General features: G+C 41.6%; 1 protein-coding gene across 1 annotated transcript; it reads left to right on the top strand.

The window, feature by feature from the left end:
- Positions 1 to 6,901: 6,901 nt before the first annotated feature.
- Positions 6,902 to 21,020, top strand: rbms1b (RNA binding motif, single stranded interacting protein 1b). Its single transcript, XM_088314637.1, has 13 exons — positions 6,902 to 7,193; positions 11,105 to 11,289; positions 12,668 to 12,726; positions 13,399 to 13,490; positions 15,057 to 15,214; positions 15,813 to 15,892; positions 16,370 to 16,485; positions 16,967 to 17,016; positions 17,111 to 17,198; positions 17,444 to 17,494; positions 17,940 to 18,050; positions 18,669 to 18,749; positions 18,837 to 21,020. Exons 1-13 carry the CDS (start codon positions 7,143 to 7,145, stop codon positions 18,906 to 18,908), a joined length of 1,194 nt encoding a protein of 397 aa, XP_088170763.1. The 5' UTR covers positions 6,902 to 7,142; the 3' UTR covers positions 18,909 to 21,020.
- Positions 21,021 to 22,477: the final 1,457 nt, after the last annotated feature.

The raw sequence follows: 22,477 nt of genomic DNA, 5'->3' as shown, positions 1-22,477 counted from the left end.
CATGAAATGACCAGCAGATGGCAGCGTGAGGATTTTTGGACTATTTTTGGATACGCCAACCTATGGTGCCATTTTTTATTTTAACTTGGGGATTTTTTTTTTTAAACTACAACACAATACTTTACATTAAAGCAGACCGGGGCAAAATATAGAACCTTTGAAAAAAATATATATTGCCCACCTGTGCATTAGAAGAAGAAAAAGAAGAAGGCTGGGCGATTTTATTGATTAATTCAAGTTCATTGCTCAAGGCGAGTTTTATTTTGGATGAGGGGGCTTGAAGATTAAAAGAAGCAAAAATAAATGTGCATCTTCCTCGTTGCGTTCGTCTCCCGTGCACTGACCTGATACCTTGTAAACATCAGCACTGCAGAGAGATCAACTCCATCGCACCAGAATTGATCTCCAGGGTTTTGTGGTGTCCATTTGCAGTATCACGCAGTTAACCTCCGGGAAGACCTTTGTGGGCGTCAGAGGAAGGCCTTTGGTTAGAGGACATGTGGCAATGATTTAAACAATGTTGACGATTATCAAGTTGAGTGCAGGACAGTGGCGCCTTGAGAATCGTTTTCAAAACACAAAGTACAAGCAGTCATTTGGCTGATTTTTTATTCATTTTTTTTTTTTTTTGAGAGTTGTGACCTTTTTTTCTAAGGCTTTTTTTTCTAATGCTAATGATGGAAAATGCGGGAGATCATTTAACAAAAAGTATCAGCATCGTAGTAAACGGTGAGGCAACACATGTAGACAGACAATATACCAACACTCACAGCGATGCACAATTATGGCCCAAATGATAATCCCAGTTAAATTTATCAATATTGTCATCATGATTATTAAATCAACAGTATTCATTATATTGGGGAAAACATCTGTCATTTTGGCCTTGCGACCGGCTCCATGTCCATATCTCTTGTCTTATACTGCCCCCAAGTGGCCAAGGCGCACACACACTTGAAGGAGCTATACACTGTCCATTTAATTTTAGCAAAAAATGACAGAAAAAAAATACATTTAATTTTCATAACTGTACTTTTTACAAAGTACAATATCAGTGAGCGCCTTTATTGTTGTTAAAAAAACAAAAAACATTCCAAACCTTTCTGCACTGTTTTGCAGACAACAATAAAGGGATCATTTGAAGTAGCTGCACTAACCTAACAACTTGGAAGTTATAAGTCTGACTGGACCCCTTCAATAAATCTTGTGACAGCATGCGCTTCTTTCATGCTTCCTTCGAGGAAAACAAACAGTGTGGTGTAGGTCTGCAGAAATGTGAGATCAGATGGAGGGCAAAGCTAAGAACTCGGCACTCCGGCATGTTCGGGGTGGGGGGGCGGGGGGGTTGGAGTGTGAGGAATGCGAGCCCTAACGCATATCAAATTTCACCAGACTAGATTAACAGTTTGAGAAAGAATGTAGCAGGAGCTCATTCAACCACAATATTGCCAGAGAATAAAAGAAAAATGATTCTCAACAATACAACAAACGTGGCAAACAAAAGCAAAAGAGTCTTGAGTATGTCGCAATGCCTTTTTGGCACTTCCAGGAATGTAAGCAAACAGGATGTCCTCAAGAGCAGAGCAACGGGCCATGTAGCGCCGACTTCCACGCTGAGGTAAAGCAGAAGGCAGCATTATCTCAGCGGAGGCTCTGGCCTGGGGGGCTTCCTGCTATTTCAAGACTGAAGGCCCGGCCTGTGTGTGTGTGTGTGTGTGTGTGTATGCAAAGCGGCGCTCAGACCCGTCGCCGATTTGTCAAACAACTCAGTCGAGCACTGCCGCTTGCAGGATAAGGCCATTGTGCAGCGAGCGCTCTTCAGCTCTTTGCGTCAAATTGCCATTCGGCGAGCGGTTTTGCAGGTTTGGACGAAGGATCAGAGTTGCCTGCGTGGAAGCAATATCCTGCTTGATACTTCTCTAAAAAGACATCGGGAGATAAATGATTGCTTTAGGGCTCTGTTGCAGCAATGTTGCTCGGCATAAAAGCGGCGGGTGGCGTCAACGTGCACCCCTATTTCTGATCGTGAGCGCAATATGAGTTGACTTATGAGGACGTCACCTACAGGGGGGCGTTTGTTTCACTCATCAAGTCTTACAGTTGGTTGAAGCAGACTAACCCCCCCCTGTTGGTTTTTATGAGACAAACAAAAATGAGAGGGTGCTTTATTCCACAATTTACCATTACAAATTGTTTTTGATCTTTTGAGAGGGGACGTGTGCACACTTGCTTTAAAGTGGGACGTGGCTATGTTCAGAATTCAACAATGGGAGTGACAAAAAGTGCACAATTAATGTCATTTCTGATTTTTATGTGCTTTCTACTTTTTTTTTTTTTTCCCCACGAAGACCAATTGCTATTTAGAACTACTAGTCCGAGGCCCCACTGTGAGCTGAAGAAAAATTGCCCCAAAATAATTGATGCTGCCACCGGCAGGGTACTGGAGCTTATGCCAGCTATCTTCGGGCAGTACACCCTGAACGGGTTGCCAGCCAATCGCAGGGCACACAAGGACAAACAACCATGCGAGCTCACAATCACGCCGAGGGACAACTTCGAGCATCCAATCAACGTGCCATGCATGTTTTTGGAATGTGGGAGGAGACCGGAGTACCCGGAAGAAACTCACGCGGGCGCAGGGGAGAACATTCAAACCTCGGCACTGTGAGGCCATCGTAACTTGATGCCTGTTTAGATGCAAAGTAATAAGCGCGACATCGTCTCCGCAGAGAAGACTCAGTACGCATCGGTCATTGCTGTGTCTTGTTTACGGCTGGACTGAATGACATGTTTAGAATTATTGAAAGTCGGGCCAAAAATCCATGCTGCAGTGCTTGATTCATTTGTTTCTCTTTGTGTTGCAAAAGATTTGATTATACAACACATGGAGAGAAGGAGAAACGCGCAACTCCACTGAATTTGACTGTACAATGAAGCAGAGTGAAGAAGTGAAAGGGCGTTCGAGGATATGAGGAAAGGCTGATAAAGGGCCGACAGCGATCTCGAGTTACACAAGAGATTTCATGAATGGGTTTTGTACGATATCATGATCGGACGGACATTTGCCATCGCAACATGAAGACAAACAATGGCGTTACAGTTTCATTTCTACTTGGGACTTCTTTCGAGCATCTATAGCACTTCATGCAGCTGTCAAAAGCCGATTATGGCGAACGGAGAGTTGGCGCACGCAAATACACGTGGTTATCGTTATTTTAACACACCAGAGTCCAAGTCTGACATGTTTGTCTCATTACAAACTCTCCTTAATCACTGGGGCACCCTAATTAAAAAGGTCTAATTATTTTAAATGATCTTTCGGGAGAACAGGGTGGATCATCAAAATCCAAATTCCCCAAAAGGTCATAAATCAGGCCACCACCCAAAACTGGCGGAAAAAAAGAAATCTCCCATGGAAAAACGGGGAGGTCCAGAGCGTTACGCAATACAACACCGTATCAAAATCTGAAATGAGCCAACGTCAAGGCTTGAACTACGCACATTTGGCTTTTTTGTTTCACTGCTTTCGACTCCAAAAGAAGGACTAGCGTCAGTGATGTGTGCCAAGAGTGAGACTTTGAGGGAGAAAATGTGCGAGAATAGTGACGGAATCGGAAAAAAAAACGTTCTTTTGAGAGCCTCTTCCCAGTAATTTTTTTTCTGAGTAAGTGCTTGCCCGATGATTCTGTTTTTTGGTTCCCCTTGGGATGGGAGGAGAGGTGGAGAATCAACACTTTGACTGCAACTTAAAGCAACTCGTTCTTACATCACAATGATAAGAGTGAGGATGATATCTATGCACCCGTTATCGAGGCCGCTTATCCTCACGGGTGCTGGAGCCAATCCCAGCCGTCTTTGGGCAGGAGGCGGGTACAACTTGAACCGGTTGCGAGCCAATCAACAAAAAGCATTTTGGACTATTTTGAGAAGTCGTCCCTTTTTTTTTTTTTTTTTTAATTTATTTAAATTCTCTAAAGATATGTAAGATGTAAGTTGTCGATATTAAAGAGTTAAAAAGCAAACAAACCCATTTCAGTTATCGCGTTCCCTCACCGAATAAGAATCGATAAGAGGATCGGAATCGGAGTATCAGCGTTGGAACGGGAATCGTTAAATTCTTATCGAGTCACTTTCCTTGGGAAAAAATGTCGAAATGTGACATTTTAATTACATCTTCATGATATGGGAAACAAATTGGAGAACCACCATCATCCCGCAGTGGTTTGTGTTCAACATTAACAAAAAAATAAATAAATTCTCTCGTGATAGTGCTGACTCAATTCAGCTTTGATTTTCTCTCAGGAAAAGCGGGTAGAAATGTTTCTTGATGAAATGAACGTCATTAATGGTTTTTGGCCCATGCAGAACTTGAAGTATGCGTGCAGTGGCTAAATATATATATATATTTTTTACAATCAAATTTGCCCGACAGCAGCGTATCCGCAATCAAATGGCGCGTTTGTGTTGCGCTTCAAGTCAATGCGAGAGGCCTGAAAGAACTCAGTGACTCTCATACTTGGGTCATTTGACATGAATGCAATGAGGGCAGAGCGCCAAAGTGAAACCTTTCCTGCTGTTGTCAAGTGTTTCCTCTCATTCACTGGACGGAATTCACAAAATGGAGGTGAAATGCCGCTGACAACTCGGTAGTATATGCATTTTTTTTTTTTTCTTCACATGATTTTTTAAAACATTTATTTGCTGTGCCATGATTTCATCTTTGGTTATGGAATTTTATTTTATTTTTTTCATTTTAGTTGACTTGAACAACAAAATAGCACAAAAACAAACATTCATACACACATGACATTGGTTCGGAACCTCAAATGACATCACGCGGGAAAACAATACTAACTTGGCTGCTCTTATCAGTTGAAGCCACACAAACATTGGGTGAAATATGACTGTGGGGTTTTGTTTGTAAAAGCACAAGATCAGGAATGGCATGAGATGCAGCAAGTCCTGAAAATAAAACCAAAAACAGAAAAAAAAAAAACCATACAACACTCTCTTATTTCCTTTGGAAATCCCCAGCGAGCATCAGAGTGAAAATGGGTTTCTGATAATATGAATTTTTTTTTCACTGTTGCTATCTCTGCATTTCCAACAATCGTCTGTTCTACTTGGGGAGGTGACTCAAAGAGTTGCCATAGCACCATATTTGATCCAGTGGTTTCTCTTGGACTCAAGTTTCAAGATGTGGAGGGATGTGTGTTTGCAAACGCAGCCTTGGAGCGAGTCTAGTTCGGTGTAAAGAAAAGCTGTGATACTTTGACTCGCGGGTTTTTCAAGAGAGGTGATTTGCACGCGATGCCGTCAATTCAGGTGAGTACGTACTTACTAAGTTGTTAATAAGCAATTTATGCATCAGCCGTACTTATATCTGGTAGATTTTCCCCGTGTAAAAAAAAATGCATTTCAAATCATATCCACTATTTACTTACTGACCTCTCACATGTTATGCATGGTGATAAACTCTCAAAGTTTGTCTTTTGAATCGTAGATTGAGAAATTGATTACACTCCTGTTTGACTTTTGTGGTATTCATTTTGGAAATTCCCGTGTGTATCTGACACAATTGGCGTATGTCTATGTAGGACGATGTAATGACAAGAATCCATAAATACGTCACACTTGATTAAAATGTTGCATTGGTTAGCAGATTGTCAATTGGAATATGAGTCACAAGATCCGAGTAAAATTAAGGCTCAAACAACATATTCTCCAACTGATTCAATTGCCTCTTCCCTGCCCGCCCCACGCAGGGCATAGTGCCGACTCAGACCTTTTCCTCTATTCTCCCATGATGACCCCGTTGACTTCTGTTGGCCTGGTAAACATGTCAATATGCTCTACTGGTGACCTTCAGGTCCATTTTGGAAAGATTCATCATAAATAAACACCGAAAAAAATCGGCACCTTAACATACGAGAGCCCCAACTTGCGTTATTACACCTTAATACAAAACCAATTGGACTGCTACAGGCCAGGAAGCTGGTCGCATTATTTTTGGAACAAAATGCATGCACCTTCATTGGATAAAAAAACTGATAATAATAATGCTTTGGAAAAACTGACTTGCGTGGAAACCTTTACTGAACTTTATTGGCCAATGGGGTGCACAGCCGCCTATTGTGCAATAATATACTGTTGAGTTGCCTGCTTTATATCCTTTGTTTTGTTTGGTCTGTTAGCTGGTCTGCTTTTTTTAAATTATTTGTTGTTGCCATATATAATGTGTGGAAAAAGCAATTAAAATATTGGGGGGGGGGGACAAAATAAACGATCAACAATGCCGACACGGATAAGAGCGTGAGCAACGTGACATATTTGATTTTGTGACGTCAACGACTGTGACGTGCATTTTTTCATCTCATCTCATTGAAATGCACCGACAAGGTCGACGTCACTGCTTGTTGTCATTCACCGTGACTACCGGCGTCGTAACGGTCCGTCATCAGCTCTGTGTGTGACCAAATTAGAATACCTCGAGCAGTCGGTAATTCAAATCGTCACTTCTAGTAAATGTCCATATTTACCAACCTTTGTTGAAAAAAAGTACGTCTCATGCAAAGGGTGAGAAGCAAACAGAGCCATGAGGACAAGCCACACCGTGGAATGTTAAGTATGCATCATGTAACACTCCAAACAACAACATAGGTGGAAGGCGCGCTCAATTGCGCGTTCTTAGCAAAACAGATCATTACAAATGACTTTAAACGCGGCGGTATTCATCTCCACTTAACAAGGTTTCTAGTTAAATTGCAAAAAAGCGATAACTAACGCCAAAATGCGGTGATAATATTGTTTTTTTAATGATAATTAAGATACGAGCACCCCTCCGGTGCAGACTGAATGGTTTGGTCCAACATTTCAGGCTCACTCCTGCTTCCCGCTGACTGCGAGTCATGAAGCCCGTCAAACAGACGAGGCAGGGCCGCGGTTGAAGTTGGGACGGGGCCATCTATTGCCGGAGAGTCGACGATATACAGGCTGCGCGACCACAGATATGCTCACAATTCAATTTTTATGTGCGTCGTCATCCGAGTGAGTGGGTCATCTATGCCAACCGGCTTCCGGACTTTTATTCGAGGGACTTAGTTATTCAAGTAAAAGCCAACTCTCCCTTCAGCAGACCGAGGATGATTTTTTCTAATACTGGAAATCCACTAAGGACTCAGTTTCGCAAACAGGTAACAACGGCGTTTCGATCTCTTCTAATTCGCCTTTAAAACCGACTCCCAGCACGTCTTGTTTACGGCTTTAATAATAGCAAAACCGAGTTGGACATAAACTGGCCCCGAAAGTCGATGTTTTATTTGTGAGAAAGTGAAGTGTTGCGTTCAGGGTCCGGTGGCGGATTCATTTGCTGTGTGAAAAAGGGCAGGGTTGGAATTCAGAAGCATAAAGGGCAATATTATGATCGGTGAAGACAAAACAAAAACAGAACAGTGTGGTGTCTTCGGCGCCTGGGTGTGATTCAGACGTCTCTTGAGAATAAGGCGAATACCGGCTGCCTGCATCATGGCTGAGAAACAAACGAGCCTTGGACTTGACTTCTGTTTCCCCAAATGGCACGAGAGGAAGTTTTCCAGCAGCCCTTCAAAATAAATGCCATAGTTTCTGTCTGGACTGGATTTTAAACAATTGTCCTTGAAAGGCGGTGAATTAAGCGATGATGCATTCAATTTGTCCCAGTTGCACGTATCGCTGAGCAGAAAAAAAAAAGGTTTGTGAAATGAGGCCATTTGTTCATGTTCACGGACGGCGCTGTTATCCTGTGGCAGGGGCTGAATGGGCGAGGCCTGTTACTGGAAGGCCTGCATATTATACAGTACGACAGGCTCAGCTGGTCTGCTGCTGACTGATAAGATGTCGTCCGCTCCCTATTCTCCTCCTCGCAGTCCTGTATCCGAGTGAACTGATCGGTGAATGAAAGCAAAAAAAAAAAAATGTCCCAGTCTCACGCTGAACTCAAAAGTCAACTCTCACGATGGATATTTCGGTTTACATGAGCCCAACTTTGACTTGTTTTCTGGTAATCAATGGGTTTTCTCTGAGCATTCCATTTACCGGGTGGAAACATGCAGAAGTCTGAGCAGCCTAACTTTACATACATCGCTTTTTTTTTTTTTTCTTCGTTTCAAGTCAGTTAAATGTTAGTGGAAAAAACAAAGTTGAATTCAACCCCAATTTGTGAACGAAAGACAAAATCAAATAATTCACTAACTTTTAACTGTCATGTGAGACACATCGTACCGTTGCAATCGCGCAAGACCACATCCTCAGCAAACAAAGGATTCATTCTGGGTGATCTTTATGCAGTAATCGAGATTTTATTATTGCAATAATTCCCGAAAAGATAATGTCATGCGAATTATCATATGCTAGTTGTCACAGTAGCGGCGTCAAGTGATTAACACGCCATATTTTGGGGGCTTCCTTTGGATTTTTGGCAACATTTGTTTCAAAAGTGACCAGCCGCAACATGAGATGTTAAGAAAATAATGTACTGTAAAAGGGAAGTTACGTTAAATTAAGACTAGTAGTCAAAATAATTATTCAGTGTAATATCGTTTTTATTACACCTTTTGTCATTGTAGTTATAACTCAGTGTTTTCGTTTTACATTGTAATAGAATAAAGCAGTGATGCCCAACCGGGGTCACCACGAGAAATCGTCAGGCGTGCCACAGGGAATCGTCCAATTTTACTTAAGTTGTACGAAAATTATTATTCAATTTCGAATATATCTTTGTTCCTTTATCCATCTATGCCAGCGACATATCGTGACAAGCAGAACAATCAAATGTTCTTTCATGAGATGGCAGAAGGTGCAGTAAACTTGTTTGGCCACATGTTGCCACTTCAAACGCCTCGAAATTCCCACATTCACGGCGAAAAATTTATTAAAGTACATGACCTATTCTACTGCTCTTCACGCGAGGAATTATTTGCGCTATTTTGCGTCAAATTCTTAATGAAACCACCGTTTGACACATTTTCTTTTTTTTACTCAGTTACTGGTGAACCCATCGTGATTTATTTTTTTTCATTTTGACACATTTTGGGAAAGCGTTTCATATTGCTTATCACCAGCTTTGTGATCAATCAATCAGGTCCAGATTTTACACTGAGTAATTGAATTTGTGAGTAAATTGAGATAGTCAGTAGTCCCACTTTTTGTGACTGGTTTGGTTACGCCCCGTGAGATTTTTCTCATGTAAATAGCGTGACTTGGTTAATTTTTTAGACGCGACAACATTTGAGAGTTTCTTTGACAGTTTATCAAGGTGATCGCTTGACCTTGGAATTGATTATTTTGAGTTTGAAAAGGTCCAAATCAGAAGTCTATTTGTGTTTAGGAACAGGCTGATTTTATTAGATTTTTCTCTGCCGTTTTTTCGAGAGTACGTAACGGAGTTTTTGAGGCAACAATCCACCAGGTGTGCTGCCACGTTCGCCATGGTTTTGAGTTTGTGGACTTTTGTCATGCATTTTTATGGCTCGATGGGACTAATGTATGACTTAAAGTTTCTTGAAATAACTTGTGAAATTCACCACAGTCATGCCGTTTGTTCATAAAGGGAAAGGGGAGGCAGTCATGAGGCTGTTATTAAAAACAGGTCACATTGATGGCTTTTAGTTTTTTATTTGGCGACTACTACGATCACCTACTGAATTCATGTGACAACAGTAGGACCATTATTGCTCACCGTAATAGTGAAAGGAGTAATCACATCTGCTCTTTTTTTAAATTTATTTATTAAATCTCATTCCTCACAGGAAATCCTTTCATGAAACAATTTTGCCACGCTCCATTGATTCATTCAATCAATTCACCATAGGTAGACTCCGACGGGCAGCGGGAGGATGGGAGGTAACTGAGGGACAATGAGGACTGTGAGCAACAGTCAAATTTTTTTTTTTTTTGAGGAGGGGGGGGGTGCAAACTTGATTTCAAAAACCCGGGTTGCTCAGTCATGTCAGTGTTTCATGCTTCAGATTCCTTTAGCTTCCTCTCAGCTTGAGATTCTCCAAAGAGAAGGTGCTTGTGGGGGGATAATCACTGATAAATCCCTGAAGGGGAAAGTTCTCGTCAGACCAGGACAAGTTACTGTGGAATTTGTGTTTTTTTTTTTCCCCCTCATACTGGCTGTGACAAGAAGAGCATTGACAACATTATTTTTATTTTACATGCACTGGATTGGTATTAATTAGGCATCTTCGTATGCAGAGCAGCGAAATAAGGCACCAGATATAATACTGATTTTTTTTTTGGGCGGGGGGGGGTATGGCGAGATTGTCAAGGAAGAAGTTGATTACCCTGGCCGCTGTAGCTTTTATACAAATACAGGAAATGGGCAAGAATTAGCAACACTCAGGTAGTTCTGTGACAGAGACTCTCTACGCTTTGCTTTGTAAGTCAGTTGTTATACAGTTATACTGTCCTACTACGTCTTGGATCTGGGTCATTTTTTGTTGTTGTGATTTAAAAAGGGCACACACAATTAATGTGATGACAAATGGTTGCAGCTAACCCTGCAAAGCGCGTAACAGTTGAGTGGCATTCCACCCGCGTCGCTTGGTGTGGGACGGGCCTGAAGCAACAAATTAATGACACATTAAAATGCCCATTCATGTTGAACGCCGAAGCATTTATGCCACAGCCACCGTGATTGTGCTTACCAAAAAAAAGATGCAATGGACATAATCTCATGATTCTATCAGCAACACAAGCGCTTCCATGTTTGGACCAAAAATAATTATCTACAATAATAAATTCATGGCATGATTGCTCTGTGGTTAATCGAGATATTTGTATTTAAAGCCTGATCAATGTCGCTTATTTTCGCCAAAATAAATGACTCCTTTTCATGTCAGCTGATACGAAAATCATTATGTTATGAAGCACGGTTGTCTGAATCAATTATGACCTGAAGTACAATCGAGGACACCAAAACTGGAGAAAAAAAAAATCTGGGACATCATCTAACTTTTTTTTCCCCACAGGAGCCGTTTTGACATTGAAAAACAATCGGCATACATCAGTGATTTAAGATCCAGCGTGATCCTTTAATTGGACTTTGTTTCCCCCCCTCCAGTCACCCGTTAGCCTACTGTCTCATCCCATGGCTCCACCCAGCCCAAGTAACAACAGCAGCACCAACAACAGCAGCAGCAGCAGCAGCAGCACTGCAGGCTGGGAGCAACTCAGCAAAACCAACCTCTACATCCGAGGCTTGTCCCCATCCACAACCGACCATGACCTGGTCAAACTCTGTCAGCCGTGAGTACCGCACTTCCTCTCGTCATTATCTACTATTGAGCCGCCATCGATTGTCGCGTTCCAAATTGCGGTAGCGGTCGTACACTGGACGTTCAACTGGTTTGGTCACGACAGATCAGAAAATTCATTTGTGGGATCGGAGCCAACTGCGAATCCGTTTTTTGATTCAATAGCTGCAAGTTGAAGAGAGTAACGGACATAGATGAAAATTTTACGTACGTTACATTTTTAACTACAGTTCAGTTGTCGTTAAATAGATTTGATGAATTGGAGGATGAAAAAAAAATGACAAATACAATCCATTAGTTCAATTTTACAGTGAAGAAAATGCACAAATTATGATTCAGTTACTTGTTTGCTCCCTCTCATGTGAGAAAATAGGCCAAAAATGTTGATTCGTTGTTTTCCCAAAATAAAAGCAGTTGTTTGCAAATGTCTGCTTTCACGGAGGATGGCAGGATTTGGCATCTGGCCCGAGCTCAAGCGGCGGTCAATGACCCGTTCACAGTCACCCTGCTCTTGACTGGTCATCAGTCCAGCGTGTCGTCTGCCTCCTGCTAGAACGCTGAGACGCCAGGTGCCTGAGAGGCTGAGAAGGATAAGCGCTGCAGAAAAAAAAAAAAAAAAAAGGGATGCATGGACATTCCTGTCCTTACTTTTTTGTTGTTTAACAAGTTATGCAAATGAGGGATCCGTTGAGAGAGATGGTGAAGTTTTTCTTCGGGGTGCTTACTGTTTAGAGCATTTACATTGCATGAAAATTCTGATTTCTTTTTTGCTCTCAGACAGATTTGGAATATGCGTCATCAGCATAAATGAAAAATAATATGAATAAAAATTTGGAATCTGATATCCAAATCATCCAATGCGAATTCTGTTGGTTCATTTGGTGCCTAAATATCTTATGGAAGTTATTTGGAGTATAATAACGTATCAGAATTATTTAGCTTTTGTTTAATAGACAAAATGCTTTGTAATTAATTTTTTTATTTTAATTGATCAAGATGAATATATTGAATGTTCTCCGTTGCATAAAATTTTGAATTTAAAAAAGTGCAAAGAATTTGCTGCTTTTTTTTTTTTTTTTTTTAACAATCTTATTGTTTTTATATCTGCATTCACACAGCTACAATATGGAACTCAAAATGGTGGCACTGTGCAGTGCAAATTCAAGGGTGGGGAAAAAAAAAAGTCAATTTTCCATCCACATTCTGGGGACTGTGACTCCTGCATTGCAGCCACTTCCAACGTCTCATACCAACGCGTTGATGTCATGTCACTGTTGCCGAACCCTTCCCTTTTTGTTGTACAACTGGCTCTCTCTCTCTCTCTCTCTCTCTTCTAATGCATATACCTTGTCTTTCTGCTTCTCCCTCAGGTATGGCAAAATAGTATCAACAAAGGCCATCCTGGACAAGACTACAAACAAATGCAAAGGTGTGTGGACTCGTTTGTGTTTCCCAACAGGGGCAGCACACTTAGTTGTGAGGACACTAAAGTTAAACTAACATGCTTGGCTCAAGTTGTACTGGAAAAGTGTTCCGAGTCTAATTTTACCATTTGAAGTTTTGTCAATCTACTAGCATTGTTACACACACACACACACACACACACCTAATCAATGCAAATGTCCTATAAAATTGAATTTTATTGTTTTTTTTAACTGTGTCTGAAACATTCAATGTCCTGTTGGTATATCCTGGCCAGAATTTCAGTCTAACGTCATCACAGAGGACTCAAAAGTCCAAATTGCGGCGTATCGATGACAAAAGGCTTTTCAGCTTAAAGAGCCATCCCATATTCACCTTTATTTAGTTTGAACGGGCTAAAAATAGCTTGAGTAGAAGCCAGGGACTATGGCTTCACCCTGTTTGTACACCGCAGAACAAAGAGCTGACCTCAGCCAGTTGCGTCACTCTGGTATCTGCCTCGTCAGCGCTTTTTTGCCACTCTCCTTCCACATACACGTATACATTCAAAGCATATATTCATAGAACGACATCATACCTTAGCCGAATGAAAATGAACACACAAAGCTTCCAGTCGAGACTGACAAGTCATGCGACTCGAGTACATTGTCCTTCCTTACTGTCCTACTCGTCTCTTCAGGATATGGCTTTGTGGATTTTGATAGTCCCGCTGCGGCTCAGAAAGCTGTGGCTGCCCTAAAGACCAGCGGAGTTCAAGCTCAGATGGCAAAGGTGAGCAATCAGGATTCTCAAATTAACCCAATGTGTCCCACAGTTTTCAAACATGCAAGCAGTTTTGCTTCGCTTTTGTGCTCTGTCGTTCAAATCTGCACGCTTGTGCAAAGCTTTCCTCTGCACGCACAAACGCGTATATAGACAGAGAGTATGCACAAAGTTTCATATCAGTGTGCTGCCTGCTCCACTGGTTTTTACCTTTGCCTGTCAAACAAATGGGAGGAGAATGCGTAGTTTCAAAGACACAAAGCCAAAATGGCCGCCGTCACGTCAGAGCTATTCGTCGCACCTGTCCATCATCAATTAATCACGCTCTCCTTTGTCTGAAATGCGACTTGTAAGTCATCACTGTTTATTGAAAACGTCTCCAATACTGATCTTTTACACGTCGTCATGCTTCTTGGTAATGACGGCTGCAAGATTCCCAACAGTGGTGCCAATAAGCAGTTATGACGCCACTATGTGCCGTACGTTGTCTTCTCGAAAGCGACGCGATATTCCACACCCAAATACATTAAATTATTAAGCCCCAAAAGTAGTTCTTGTAATTAATACTTAATATGCTAATACTGTGAGCAATAGAAAGCTTAACCTTAGAAATTAGCTTTGGAAATTCAGACAGGACAGCCTCAAGGGGGCGTTTTAAAGTTTAATCTTTGCACTGTGGAAGGTCAATGCCCAAATAAAGTGCAAGAAATTCTCTGCATGTGCATCTTTGCCTTAAAAAAAATGGTGACTGACTATCCCATTTTTATTGTCAAGTTAACACTTGAGATAGCCAGAGCGAGCTAAGGAAGCTCAACAGGTGAGGCTCGATACTTGGCATCGCCTTGGGGTTGAATGTAGAACAGCTCTCATCTTCTATCAACCCAATTAATTATGCAAATTACAATCACGGACACATTGAAGAGACGTTGCAATTTCCTTCATCCTGTCATCCACAGGTCATGTACGCATTCTGCCGACATGAATGCAACAAAATCAGGTTTAGTAATCTAATTAGCAGGACAGAGTATCTAGAGAGCGCTTTCGTCTCCCGTATCGCGTTCGTTTAGACAATCAAGATGCTCAAACACATGACGACGACGGCACATCTCCTCCCTTCCGCCCTCCAATCTCGCCAAACCAGTTGTGCGTTGTGAACCAGTTCATTCTGGATTCTATTTTCTTTGGCTCGCTTCATTAGGTTTAATTGTGAACAGTTGATTTTTTTTTTTTTTTTTCCCTACTGGTGCTTCACCTTACCGACTTCCACTGAATGCAACGCTCTAAAGCTGATGAATATTAATGCGGAGAGTCCACTCCCCGGGGTCTTGTAGCCGTCGCTCACATTTCTGCTGATACTATTCGAAGAGAAATGAGCTGATGTGAGCATGAAAGCGACGTGACTGCATGCGGCTCAGTACACCAATTGTTCATCGTGGCCATTTTGGACCTAAAGCTAACCATCGACACGGCGGCGATGAGCGCAGACACGTTTCAGTGGCGCAACGTCCACGTCGAGTGTGATGGCGGTCCTCTCCCATCTCGACTAACTCCACATCTCACCCGTGTGCCCTTCAGCAACAAGAACAAGACCCAACCAACTTGTATATTTCCAACCTGCCTCTGTCGACGGACGAGCAGGAGCTAGAGAACATGCTCAAGCACTTTGGCCAGGTCATATCCACACGAATTTTGAGGGACGCAAGCGGAGCAAGCCGAGGGGTGGGCTTTGCCAGGTAGGACACTTCTGTTTTGTTTTATATTATATTATATTATATTAATTTATATTAATTATATTATATTAATGTATTTATTTTATTTATTAATTTTTTTTAAGATCTCTGGCAAGTTTTTAACTATCCCATTTGGAGCTCGCAAGGTTTAAATGTTACAATGGAATAATAAACATGGCTGGCGACCACGTTAAGAGAATGTTTCCTTTGCTTGTGAAGAGGTCATTTACCTGTCAACTAAAATTTGGTGGCAGCCTTGATTATTTTTTAAGAACAAATTTTAACCTAGAAAAATTGATGTCGCAATATTTACACCTACCAGAAGTGGTTCCGTTTGAGTCTGGACCACTTTGCATTCTAAAGAACCGCAACGAGACGTCAGCTACGGGAAGTTGCGCGATATCCTTGCAAATCTCTGCTACGGCGCAATCATTCTTAGCAACATTATTTGACTTTCTACAAAAATATTTCGATGAAACTGCGATTGCTGCACGTCTCATCATGATTTTTAGCGCACCTGTCGAAATGAAAGCAAATTTCTTTCCAACTTCAACGTAAACCAACATCCTTTGGTTGTGCTCCATGTCTCCTATAAATTCAGGATGGAGTCAACGGAAAAATGCGATGCGGTCATTTCTCACTTCAATGGCAAGTTCATCAAGACGCCCGCCGGTGTTCCAGGTAAACACCATATGATTAGTGTTTCAAATCGAGCAATATTCTATACATGCTAACATCTTCTATGAGCTGAATCAGACCATAACAATGCATAATTGGAGGTCACGGCGATAAGAATTCAAGATGCATCAGTAAGTGTTCTGATTTTGGAGGCATGAGCTGTGTAAAGGGGCCAGGTCGTGGCCATCCAACGGTTTCCTCTTTCCAATCGGGGTCTGTTTTGCGAGCGAGATCATATACATTCAGCCTAAGAGGCTCACTGCGGCCTCCACTCCCAGTCTAATCTTTTTAATTGGATTATCTGACAGAAATAGTCCCTTGCAGTCATGCCTCCTTTCACAAGGCCAAGGGGGATTTTACAGCCCCACAGCCGCCAAATTAGAAGCTTGTGTTGTCTGGCTGGTTAGTAAATGACTGTTGGGAAAACATGAAACACAATCTTGGAACTCATGCGGTTCAAATCTCTACTTCTCAATCCAGCACCTGCTGAACCTTTGCTTTGCAAGTTTGCCGATGGAGGGCAGAAAAAGAGACAGAGCCAAAACAAGTTTGTGCAGAATGGTCGAGGTTGGCTAAGGGATGGAAACACCAGATTGGTAAGTTGGACGAAATATCGCCTGAATTTTAGAGGAAAGTTCGTTGAGGGTGGTCCTATCAACTCAATCACTGCCATGGACGTTTATATTCGTCAAATGGAATCCAACCATAAAATGTCACTGACGTATATGTTCGTCAAGTATGTTTTGCCCCTAAAATTCCGGTTTGTAAACAACTCTAACCACCAACAGATGCCTTTAGAGGGCTGTGTTGCATCGCTTTGGATTCGAGATCATACTTTGGAGTCAAATAATTTGAGAGTCAAAATTCCGCATTTTAGAGTAAAAGCGGACGTAAAAGTGTCTCAACGCGCTTGCGTCACATATGCTAGGAAGTCTGAGACGGAAATGACGCTATTGGGTTCACGGCGCGAAACGATGGCGAAAGCGTGGGAGAATTTCAGTCTGAAACGTGAGGCGTGTAATGGTGATGATTAGGCATTCTTCATCATTTTTACCAAACTTGTTATTTTCCCTCCAGGCTGGAATGACGCTAACGTATGATCCCAGTGCAGCCGCCATGCAAAACGGGTATGTTGCGCTCGCATATGATCCCTTCGCGCTCCTGTTGTACGTATAGTCAATCTCACTTAATGAACGCATGCTTCTAATTTTGTGCATGCAGATTCTTCCCACCAGCGTACAGCATTTCAAATCGGATGATTGCTCACACGCCCTTGTCCACGTACATGTCTCCAGTTTCAGCATACCAGGTTTGGGTCCTTGTACATATGCGCTCGATAGCAACTATTCTTTGAGAGCCAATACGGTGCCGCATGTTTGCATGTGTTGCGGCACCGTTTGTGTTTTTATAACTTCTGCAACATTGCTGCTAGTTTTGAATTGGATGTTAGCATTAAGCTCAAGTTCATGCCTTTGGCAAAATACATCTGCAATACGCAATGTTTTATGTTTAACATTTAACTGATGAGCTCAGTGTTGCTGTGTGATGTTACAGGTGCAGAACCCGTCATGGATGCCTCATCAGCCCTACATCATGCAGCACCCTGTAAGTACCACAACTCTTTTTTTTTCTTTTTCTAAACGCTTCCTTTGTGGTTCTCGCTGAAGTGAAATATTTTTTTGTTGAAAGCGGCACACGATACAATTATTATTATTATTATTAAGTGCCAGGATGGACATAACAGATGTGAGACGATACAAATAGTAAAGATGGGTATGAAATGAGAGCTCTGGTTTTGCTTGATTCTAAAAAAAGGCTAACATGCATGCAACCTGATCACACCATGTGTCCGTTCCCTGCCCTGGTCATGGCATAAAATAGTAATAAATATTAAAAGGTGCCAGTGGCAGTGGAGTTGTTCCCATTACATTTCCTCGAGAATTAGCGGCTAAAAATTCACAGATTTGAAATAGGAAAGATGACAAATGTCACAGTTTTTGAGTTACGTTTGTGTAACATCTGCATCCACTCCCCTCATTTTTGCTTCCAGGGTGCAGTCATATCGCCCTCTATGGAGCCATCATTGTCACTGCAGCCTACATCCCTGATGACTCCCCTGGCACAGCAAATGAGTCATATGTCTTTGGGCAATGCAGGAGCGGTGAGAGATCCTCGCTTTGTCTCATAACGTATTCAACCGCAAATGCTCTGTTGTCAGAAAAGTTCCAGGACATTTGTCACAAAAGATATCTTTCAAATCCAAACTACAAATTTCCCTTTGAAAGTCATTCTCCCGGAGTCTACAGCACTTTGCCAATCCTTCCCTGCCAAACCTTCAGGCTCTCCTCAAAGGATTCTTTCAGAATCTTCCATAGCGCCATCGTCACGGAATCTTGATGTCATCCCAGTCAACAAAACCGGTCCCTTAATGAAGCCTCCTCGTGCTTGGGGAAAGCGAGGTGGCGGTGGAATAAAAGCCACACGCAGCCAGGTCAGGTTGCCCCAGCGCGGCGATGTTTATTCTCAGCCAAGAACGAGCGTATGCTGCAGACAACTCGCCTCTCAAGTTGTTGTGAAGCAAACGCTGCAGGATTTGTTTGCAGACGCACGAGTTGATCGTCTCGCCCACACACGGGAAAAACTCGTAGTTTGGGTTTGAAATTTAGCGGTCTTTTGAGATACAAGCGAGACAACATGAGATTTGAGATATGAGCTGCCCTTCTGACCAAATCTGACCATCATCTCTCTCTCTCTCTCTCTTTTTCTGTGTGCTGTTTAGTTCATGACCACCAACACGCCCATGCCCGGTGCTTACATCCCTCAGTACACGCACATGCAGGCAGCGGCTGTCCCCGGAGACGTAAGCGCATCCACCGTGCCAAAGCTAAACGTTTTCGGCCAAACCGGAAAAGGCTCAATATTGGCATGCTCGCGTGTCGTCTTTCAGGAAAACGGAGTGGCGTCTCAGGTGGACACGTCGGGCAACCCTTCGTCGTACGCCTACCAACAAACCAAGTAGCTCAGACTTAATGTTTGGACGACCACTACAGCAATCCCGGCAACAAAAGCAATGAACGCTACGGATCCTTCACTGTTTTGCACTGGTTTTGCAATTGTCGTGAGGCTATTTTTGCAATCGTTTTTCGAAGAGTACAAAGAATACTCTTTGCTTTATCAAATGATTTGAACAACTACGAAAGAACACATTTTTTAAAGTTTTTTTTTTTTTTATTTTCATACCAGAAAAGGTTTATTTTTTACCAAAGATTGCCAGCAGATAAGAAAAAAGAAATGTGCGTGGTGATCAACGTCTCTTTCGGCTTGATATTTTTGACGTTTTTGTGCTTGCTGTGCGAGTGTTGCCATGGCCAAGTGTTTTGCGTTTTTTTTTTCTCCCGTCGTGCTTTCAGATGACAATGCTATCTGATTACAGTTTGCCTTAACAGTTTTACTACAGCGATTATTTAGATCGCCACAAAAAAAAAAAAAAAAAAAAAAAAAAAAAACTGGAAGCGAGGGGCTGTTGCTTTGTAAATGAGCTGCGTCAAATTTTTGGCTGAACGGATTAATAGGAAATAGATGTATGTATGTCCGGACGCCTGTTGATTTTGTCGTGATATTTATTTGGAAAAGAATACTTTACACGGTCCTAGATGTTTTGCTCAAAAGATCATCTTTTGGATCTGGCCTTTTTTTTTGTTTTTGCCCATCTCATTTAAACTAGCTGACGTTAAGTTGGTTAGGCAAGAATTTTTTTTTTTTTTTTTGTGGGTTGCTATTTAGATGATAGTGTGTTTGCATTTTTTTTTACTTTTATTTAACAAGCCAAGAGGAACACTTGGATTGAAAATTGTACAAACACACGCACACAACAAAGCTTTGACATAGGACTTTGTGGGAACTAACAGGAGACACGCATCGTATTGTGCCTCTGTTTCGAATAGGAAACTAACAGTCGGCACTTTTGTTTTATCACCAAAGATTAGGAGTTTGTATACTGAGGAAACAGAATCTGTGTCTTTTACCAGAAAGGGGGTGACTCCAAGTAAGCTTGTAGCGATGGACTGTGCCTTTCTCAACATATACACTCAGCTTGCATGTGGACGCTAACAAGCGTAAAAGTAGGCCAGGATCCATCAAGTGCCACAAACTAATTTTATTTTTATTGAAAATGAGACAATGCAATATGTTAATGAGGATCTAGTGTAAAAAAAATGTGGTTTGATCTGATATGACAGCACTACAAGTGGTGCTTTCGATATATATATATATATTTTTTTTTTTTTGGTAACAGTCTTGATCAAGGTGCCCTTCTGCTATTCCAACAAGTGGTCAGTCAGACCAGATATCTACCTCAGTTTTTCCATGTTCCTCAGTTTTAAACCGGGTTAGCGAGTCCAGCCCACTCCCCAGACCAAATGCGAAGCTCAGGAGCTGGTCACGCGGTGTAGTTTCCTTTAGTTTTATTTCATTTTTTAAGTTTTTCTTCCAAACGTCTTTGTATGTTGTGTTTGGTTTCCGGAGGGGGTTCAATCAACCGCATGCTTCATGCTTTGGTAAACAACTGCTACATTCACTTCACTAGATTCCAATGACAATAAGTTGGCGCTCACTGGATATGTGCTCGTTTTCAAAATCATTTGACACCCAAACTCACAAGCAGCATTAGTTGGGTGTCAAAAGTTACCAGAGGTTATGCGAGAGGGTTCTGCATCACGCCCGAGACTGAGATTCAATACTGTTTTTGTGAGTTTTTGCTGCTAGTGGCGTCTGAACCAAGTGCCATAGTATCGGGGTCAAAAACTGCACGAGAGTGTCAAAGAAAAACTGCTCGTATACGCAACCATCATGTTGAACAGTCATTAGGTTATATGAAAAGAACGTTCTAATTTATAAAGATGTTTTTGTACAGAGAGATTGAGGAAGAGGTTTATGAAATTGTTTTCTTTTGTGTTTTGGTTTTTGTTTTGTACCACATTCTTGCCTGTGGTGATTTGTTTGTACAGTAGGCTTCTTATGTCTGGTAGTGTTTGTTAAGGCCAAACTTGTTTCCCCCTGTAGATTTCTGCCTCAGGTTTATTCTTTTTACTTTGATTTTTTTTAAATAAAAGAACAGATTTTTTTTTTTAAATGTGTACTGTTTATTCACATATTTTTTTATGAATAAGATGCCTCTTAACAGTTGCTTAATTGACTATTTCCTGAAATAGTGACATCTGCTAAACTAGCCCATTTTGTCTTCGCATTGAATAAACAAGACACCTCTTTCTCTCCCATGGGAAGGAAAAAAATGCTTTTATGATGATTTTACCAGAACAACCCAGTATTGTGTAAAACATTTTGGAGGGGTCAAGTAGCAACTGATTTTGGATCGTGACTTGCTTCCCACATCATAATCCGGTTAAATGTCAGATAACTACAGTAATTGGAAAACGAACATACTTGTTTGACCCAGTTGGTCTTTCAAGCCATCACTGACAACATGATCAGAAGGTGAATGGAAGGAAGGAAGGAAGGCGCTCGGATGTGGCAGAACACAACTTGGGCATGCTTTGCCACAACAGATGGGTCCTTGCAAGTCCTTGCGGGTGTTGTGACGCTCTGCGGGTGGGAAGCCGCCAAGTCCCAGACGAGGACCAGAGCTCAAGGCCCAGCTGTCTAGTGTTTGTGCCCGTGCACCCCATTGACATTTCGCAGCAACTGCATGTAAAAAGTTACTACATAAAATGCATTCACTGCACCAAAACAGTACCCCCCCCCCAAAAAACACTGGATTTAAAAAAAAATCTTAAAAAATTAGTGAAATAGTATACTATACCAAAATACTTTAGGGGAATTTTATCACGGTTGTGAGCACAGGTTGTCCAGTTCATTGGCGTCTGTCTAATTAATAAGATGAACACCTGTGCCCACAAATCGGTCAAAATGGTGGTTGTGAAAACATAAATAAGTGAAGCATTGCCTTTTCATTTCATATATCGACAAAGCCAACCACACAAGAAAAGAGGAATGACGAAACCAAGCGACTAGCCATAAAGTTCAAGGAAAGTTCAGGAGTTATTGTGTCGAAAAAAAACGTTAATTGGTGACCATACAAAAGCAAGCACAACCAAGAATTCCCAGCCAACAAACAAAACATTAAACTCACCGATAACGACGCATTTAAATCCAGTGGGTTGAAAAAAACATCCAATGAGCCCCGTCCTCATTTCTAGGCCGAAGTCCACAAAAAGTAGGTAGGAAATATCCACGTATGATGTGAATGGCGTTACTTGTTCGGAAAGATACACAAACGCAATTGAATTAGCCGGTACATGACGTCATGTATTTTACTTCCGGGTCACAGGTAGAGTTAACCCACTATAATTGACCGCTATAACACATGCACGTATATAAATATATATTTCTATAGTTTACATGAATATATCGCGGGCATTATCCTGGTATTGTTATCTTATTATTAAATGCATGCTAATTAAATATCCAGATGCCATTACCAGGTATCTTCCAAATGTCAGAATCGGTCAGAGGCGTTCATTAATAATCGGCTTGTCTCTCTTCCCACTCTGATACACTAAACTTTAAGAC

Source organism: Idiotropiscis lumnitzeri, chromosome 14, assembly GCF_059441095.1.
Source record: "Idiotropiscis lumnitzeri isolate Australia: NSW breed Sydney's pygmy pipehorse chromosome 14, RoL_Ilum_1.0, whole genome shotgun sequence".
Classification (NCBI taxonomy): Eukaryota; Metazoa; Chordata; class Actinopteri; order Syngnathiformes; family Syngnathidae; genus Idiotropiscis; species Idiotropiscis lumnitzeri.
Note: the sequence above shows the minus strand (reverse complement) of the source record. Positions and strands in the feature narration are given on the sequence as shown.

Bases quoted from the DNA above. Each gene is read 5' to 3' on its own strand.
- rbms1b (XM_088314637.1), top strand. From the start codon at position 7,143: ATGATTTTTTCTAATACTGGAAATCCACTAAGGACTCAGTTTCGCAAA. The intron at 11,290-12,667 runs GTGAGTACCGCA...CTTCTCCCTCAG, and splicing joins CTGGTCAAACTCTGTCAGCC to GTATGGCAAAATAGTATCAA. The intron at 16,486-16,966 runs GTAAGTTGGACG...TTTTCCCTCCAG, and splicing joins GGGATGGAAACACCAGATTG to GCTGGAATGACGCTAACGTA.